This window comes from Fukomys damarensis, unplaced genomic scaffold, assembly GCF_012274545.1.
Source record: "Fukomys damarensis isolate Sample0158 unplaced genomic scaffold, DMR_v1.0_HiC HiC_scaffold_16, whole genome shotgun sequence".
Lineage (NCBI taxonomy): Eukaryota > Metazoa > Chordata > Mammalia > Rodentia > Bathyergidae > Fukomys > Fukomys damarensis.
Genome location: NW_022900928.1, coordinates 1,049,369 through 1,055,587, shown reverse-complemented (window position 1 = coordinate 1,055,587; position 6,219 = coordinate 1,049,369). Strand labels below are relative to the sequence as shown.

At 64.2% G+C, this 6,219-nt stretch overlaps 1 protein-coding gene across 1 annotated transcript in view; it reads right to left on the bottom strand.

The window, feature by feature from the left end:
- Brsk2 (BR serine/threonine kinase 2) overlaps positions 1–6,219 on the bottom strand; it is a 40,559-nt gene that overhangs the window by 8,474 nt on the left and 25,866 nt on the right. Inside the window, exons 8-15 of the mRNA XM_033764043.1 lie at positions 6,141–6,219; positions 5,166–5,197; positions 4,782–4,946; positions 4,550–4,647; positions 4,333–4,483; positions 2,598–2,663; positions 1,126–1,186; positions 303–510 (exon numbers count right to left, since the gene is read on the bottom strand). The exon at positions 6,141–6,219 is cut by the window's right edge and continues 15 nt beyond it. Of these exons, the coding sequence (XP_033619934.1) occupies positions 303–510; positions 1,126–1,186; positions 2,598–2,663; positions 4,333–4,483; positions 4,550–4,647; positions 4,782–4,946; positions 5,166–5,197; positions 6,141–6,219 (860 nt within the window). The remainder of the gene's footprint in view (positions 1–302; positions 511–1,125; positions 1,187–2,597; positions 2,664–4,332; positions 4,484–4,549; positions 4,648–4,781; positions 4,947–5,165; positions 5,198–6,140) is intronic.

Below are 6,219 nucleotides of genomic sequence, written 5' to 3'. Positions count from 1 at the left end.
CGCCACCCACCCTGCACTGTGGAGAGGTATCGGTGCCCTGGTGCTGAAGCCATCTGCAGCCTCCCCTCCTCCACACAGCCCAACAGGTGGGAGCAGCCCTCGGCCGCCCAGCATAGCCCAGGACACAGGACAGCAGGGGCTGGCCGAGCCCGCACACCTGGACCCAGCTGATACCCACAAGAAGGCAGGAGGGACTAGGGCCAACCCAAGGGCACTAGAGGAGTCCTAGAGCAGCGAACAGCCACTGTGGCCGTGGGCACAGACCAGCCGGGCAGGGCCCCTTGGCCCCACAGCACGCTGACCTTGCAGTTTCCGGCGGTGGAAGCGAGGTGAGCCCAGGAAGCTGTTCTTGATGGAGTTGAGCCGCGTCCGCCAAGGGACCCCTCCAACACTGGGGCTGGACGGCGGTGTGGGGTTGGGCGTGCCGGCTGGACTCTCCTTTGGCGTGTGGACGGGTGTCCCCTTGGGGGTAGGAAGGGGACTGCCCCTCGGTGAGGGGTGAGGGGTCACCTGTATGGTGGGGACAGATTTGGTGTTCGGCTCAGTCTCAGTGGCCGGCAGGGCTGGAGGGCCAGGGGGCAAGACCGGTGAGGGACCAAGGCCAGGGCCAGGCGGCCGAGCCTGGGTGCAGGCTGGGAGCGGGTTGGACTTGGTGCCCTGCAGTGGCTTGTCAGTCAGCTTGGCCTTGCGCGGCAAGGTCTGGGTCCTGGGGTTGGGCCGTGGGGTGGCCTGCGGGGTGAGTGTGTGTCCAGGCCGCGGGCTGCTCCGACAAGCTTCAGGCTCCACACGGGTGGCCAGGGAGCAGGCCATGAGGGGCAGTTCAGGGGGTGGGGGGGGCGGGACGAACTTCCTAACAGGCTGCAGGCGCAGAGGCGAGCAGAGGGGTGACCGCGCGTGCCATGCGTGCCCCCGCCCCATGCACACACAGAGCATTCGGGGACAAGAGCAGGACCAGCGAGGGCAGCCGGGGCCACAGAGAGAACAACACACAGGACAGACGACACAGAACAGAAGAACGTGCAGTCAGCGAGAGCAGCCAGGTGAGCATCCCGGGCAGCTTCACCCCCACCCCCGCACCATCAGGGCGAAGCCACAGCCTGGTGCCAGCGTGGGGCAGTCACTCACCCGCGGGCTGCTGAGGGGGCTCGTGGAGAGGCCTGAGGAGGCGCCACTGATGGACCGAGACCTGGGGTGGCAGAGAAGAGAGGTGATCACTCGGGGCCCCAGCGCCTCTTCCCCTTGGGACCTTCCAGATTCCCCAAGGCTCTGGGGCCGGGCACAACCTGTGAGCCCACGGGGTCCCTGGATGGCACAGCAGTGCCAGGCTCGTCCTGCTGACCTCGCCGTCAGTGCCCAGTGTGGCTGGGTCCTGGAGCTCATACCCACAGTGGATGCCATCAGAGGCCCTGACCCTGGCACGAAAGGTGTGGAAGGGCCCGCAGCAAGGGACTGCAGCGCTCAGGTGTGCGGAGGGACGAGGACGAGGGGCCCAGCCCCATCCTGCCACCACCAAGGCTATATCACCGAGTTGGTGCTTGGGCCACTGGCTGGGCACCCACCAGCCCAGCCCTCTACATTCATCCATTGCAACCCAAAGAGAAACCTGGGGCACCCACGCCCCCTTGTCCCACTGCTGCCCCTCTCGTCTGGACACCTGGCCTGGCCCAGGGTGTCCCCTTCCGTGGGGACCAGGTCTTGCTCCCCACACCACAAGAAACCCTGGTCCTCAGAGGAGGAGAGCAGCAGAGGCCGAGGCAGCTGCTGAGATGAGGCAGAAAAGAGCGAAGACACCTGCTCGCCCCTCCAGCTCAGCACCCCGACCATGCTGGCTGGCCCTGTACCTGTGGGCGGAATCATGGCTATCTGCTAGGCTCCCCACCTGACCACCACGGGGGCCAGGAGGTGGCCAAGACCAGTTCCCAGCATGTCTCCCAGCCCTGAGAGGCCGGGGAGGTGGGGATGGCCACATAGGACAGCAGCCAAGAGCATCACGGGGGGCGGGGCGGGAGGGATGAGGCCAGGCCAGGCGGCCAGCACTGAGTGAGTAGAGGCCCTGCCTGGCACAGCCAGGGCCAGGCTGGCTGCTCTGCTTCCACTTCGGCCACTGTGAGCAGCATGGCTGCCCCAGCACCCTGGCCACTGAGGCCCACTGGGCACAGACTGCTGGCGGGAGCAGCTATCTGAGGCTGCACACGGGGCGGGGCGGGAGGGATGAGGCCAGGCCAGGCGGCCAGCACTGAGTGAGTAGAGGCCCTGCCTGGCACAGCCAGGGCCAGGCTGGCTGCTCTGCTTCCACTTCGGCCACTGTGAGCAGCATGGCTGCCCCAGCACCCTGGCCACTGAGGCCCACTGGGCACAGACTGCTGGCGGGAGCAGCTATCTGAGGCTGCACACGCGGCTTTCCCCCAGGGCTGGCCACTGGCCATGCTCCATCACCCTGACCCTCCTCCCTGGCTCCCCTGGCCCTGGACGGTGCCATTCCAAGAGAAGAGGGACAGAGCGTCGTGCTCAGCCCGCCACCAGGCCCGCTCTGCTGCCTGTCCAGCAGAGCAGCGCATCTGGGGCCAAAGGGCTGGGGCGATGGGCAGGGTGTATACCTGTCTTCTGTGCTGAATTGGGGATGGGCTTCAGCGATATCCAGGCTTTTACTGAACATTGCTTTACTACAGCAGGAACAAAGCGAGAAAACAGAGTTACTGCCACAGGCACGCAGGTCAGCTCCAGGCCCAGCTGCTGCCTGGGACCCCGGGCGGGACTCACTCTGCTCTAGGTGGGGCACAGCCACCTGACCCAGGCCAGCGCACAGAGACAGCAAGAGACATGGGCAGGGGCCAGCGAGCCTGCCTGCCTGCCTGGGCAGCCTGCGGGGGGTGGGGGACAGCTGGCGGGTCTTGCGGGATGCCCAGCACTCTCCGCCAACCCCCAGGACACCTCACCCCTGTGGGTGGCCAGGCCAAAAGCAAAAGCAACTGGGACACGGTGGGACAAGGCCTTCCAGAGACCCTGAGGACAGCATCCACCCTGCACCACAGCTGAAAGCTGGGGCGGAAGCCAGGGAAGCCTGCTCAGTCCACAGCACGGGAAGGTTGGAGAGGGTGGCACTCAGGCTGCAGCAAGGGCCCCCAACATGCAGGACACCGCAGGGTTCAGGGATGGCATGGTCGGGAGGGGCTCTCGCTGTCCAGCCTGGTGCCGGGAGCCGAGGTACGGTGGGCCTGAGCCCCGATTCAGGAGGCTGAGCTGGCCCCACCCTACAGGGCCTGGGTGGGCTGGGGCAGGGCAGTCTTATCTAATGGCTACCCAGACAACTTGTGGGTCCTGTCCCAGAAGACAGAGGGGCAGTGGGGTGCTACAGCCTAGACTGCAGGGCTAACCAAGGAATGCTAGGGCTCCTGAGGCTTCCCAGCCCACACAAGCAAGACACCACCTGGTGAAGGCAGGCTGGATTCTAAGAGCTGTGCCTAGTACCAAGGTTTTCGAGGGCCTCTGAAGCCCTGCTCGGCCCATGCCCACGCAGGCTCTGGAGCTGGCACGGCTTGCATCTGCCTTCATTCCCTCATGTTCACACCTCTGGGCACTGCACCACCATGGCCACCCAGAGGGGCATCAGGGAGACGAGCCTGCCAGGCTGGCGGCACTGAAGGGGGCCCAGACACAACACAACCTAGCCTGGCCAGCGCAGTCCAATCTGGTCCTGTTCAGTGCAGCTCACTCTAGTTCAACCCTGGTCAGCTGGACTCAGCACAGCTCAGTTCAGTTCAATCCAACTCAGCCAGGCTCAATCCAGCTCAGCCCAGTTCATTCCTGTTCAATCCAGTTGAGTGTAGTTTAATCTATACCAGTCAGCCTATTTAGTCCATTTCAATCCGTTTCAACCCAGCTCAGTCCAGTTCAACCCGGCTCAGTCCAGGTCAATCCTGGTCAGTCCAGTTCACCCTGTATCAGTCCAGTTCAATCTTATTTCACCCAGCTCAGCTGGATTTTGTCCAGTTCAGTCCTGCTCAGCCTAGCTCATACCAGTTAAATCCAGGTTGGTTCACTTAGTCCAGCCCAGCTCTGTCCAGCCCAGCCCAGTCCAGTTCGGCCCAATCAAACCCAGTCCAGTCCATTTAAGCCCAGCTCAGCCCAGTTCAGTCCAGCTCAGCTGAGCCTGAGCAGCCCCGCCAGTCCATGCAGCCCTGCAGACCCCAGCACAGCACAGCCCAGCCCAGCCCAGCCAGCAGCCCCAGCCTGGAAACCAGGCCAAGCCAGATGCAGGAGCACTGCAGGAGGCCAATACCGCCCTCCCCTGGCAGCAGGAGAAAGGCATAGGCCTCGGGGGCAGGTACGCACCTCTGGCCATGCTGGGCCATCTCGATGGCTCGCCGCGCGGGCACTGGGGAGCCACCATCTGTCACACTGAGCACCTCCATGGACTTGCGTTCCGGCCGCCGCTTGCCATGCCGGTTCAGCATCGGGGAGTCCACACGTTTCCGGGGAGGGTCTGTGTGTGGGGAGGAGTCAGTGGCAGCCAGTGGGCCAGGGTGCGGGGCAGGTGGATGCCGCGTACCTATCTCGTTCCTGGGCGGTAGGTCCTCATCTTCGTGGCTGGGGTACCTTTCTTTCCGGTCCAGGAGGAGGAAGTATATCATCTTCTCCTGGTTCTCCCTGCAGCGGCAGGGGCAGCGGGAGGGTTGGGACGTGGTGTGCACTGCTGGACAGCGGATCTGGCTGCCAAGACGGCTCCATCCCAGAGCAGCCCGAGCCCAGCACGAGCCCACCTGCCTGCCCACCCAGCTTACTCCTCGGATAGCAGGTCCTGTAGCAGCTTGTTGCGGTCCCGGAAGCAGCCCAGTGAGTGCATGCTGTCCAGCACATCAGGGTCGATGTCCTCCAGGCTGGGCAGAGAACGGATCTGCACCTTACGTGGGATGGGCTGCTCTGGCTCTGGCTCGTTTTTGCCCCCTCTGCAGATGACAGGGCACAGTGGTCAATCACCTGGCCTGGCTGCCCCACTCACCCTGAGGCGGTGGGAGGGTGAAAGCCCGGTCCTTCCTGTGCTGTCCCTGGCCCAGCCCCTGCAGGCCCGTCCAGCCATTCCAGCACCAGCCGCCACCCCTTCCTAGCCAGCCCTCAGGCCACAGCGGCAGGCAAAGCAGGCGTTAGTGCACGGAGAAGCTACTTACATATACCATATGTGTTTCTGAATGTGCTCTAGCTACAAGGAAAGAGAAACGGGGAGTTAGTACGGGAGTCCCATAGGCACCCCATTGGGGGGGCACGGCACGGGGGACGGAGGCAGGGCCTGCACGCCAGAGACCCAGGCCAGTACCCTGCTGCCTCCTCAGGGCACAGAGATTACAACCATGGAAGGAGAGGAGTGGGTGACAGGCAGGGTCCAGGCAGGGCCAGAGGGGCAGAGAGAGGCAGGGAGCACAGCCCCAGAGCCTGTGCTGCCTGAGCTGGACCCTCTGGGAGGCACGGGAAGGAGCAGAGGCTGGGCACTGAGCAGCAGACGGGCGGGGTGCAATGTGTGCCAGGGCTCAGGCAGCCCCGACAGGGCCCGCTTCACCCGCCTGGGGCAGCTCACTTTAGGGGCACCCCGCACGCTGCTCACGCTGCCCCAAGGGTGTGTATGGAGATCCCACAGGACTCACCAGCACCCCAAACCACATTCATAGGCACAGGTCTGCCACCCACCCAGTGTACACCCCTGCAGACAGCATAGGCACACACTGCTGGGCACAAGTACCTTGGCCCACGCCTGCATCTGGGCTCGAGCCCTCGCGCACCCACAGCAGTACACCCACCTTGGCACACACAGCTGTACGCACACCCCGGCACAGCCAACACCAATGTACACACATGGCCTGGTGCACACACCCATACCTATCACTCACCGTGGCACACACAACCTGGACACAGGTCCTAGCACACTCATAACACCTTGGCTCTTTCGCCTCACACGGGCACACACAGTAGAACACAACACCTGATGGTGCCGGCACATCTGGCAACACACCGGGCACACCATGCTCCCCAGCACACCCCATGCACAGCGGACAGAGCCCCTCAGGCAACGCCATGGCAAAGCAGCTGCGTGGGCAGCAGGGCTGTCTGAGGAAGGGACAGCCCGGAGCTGGTGGCGGGAAGGGACACACCGTGAGGCGCCGAGCCGCATCCACCTCGATCATGCCGCGCAGCAGGCTCTGGCATTCGGGCGGGATGAAGTGCGGCATG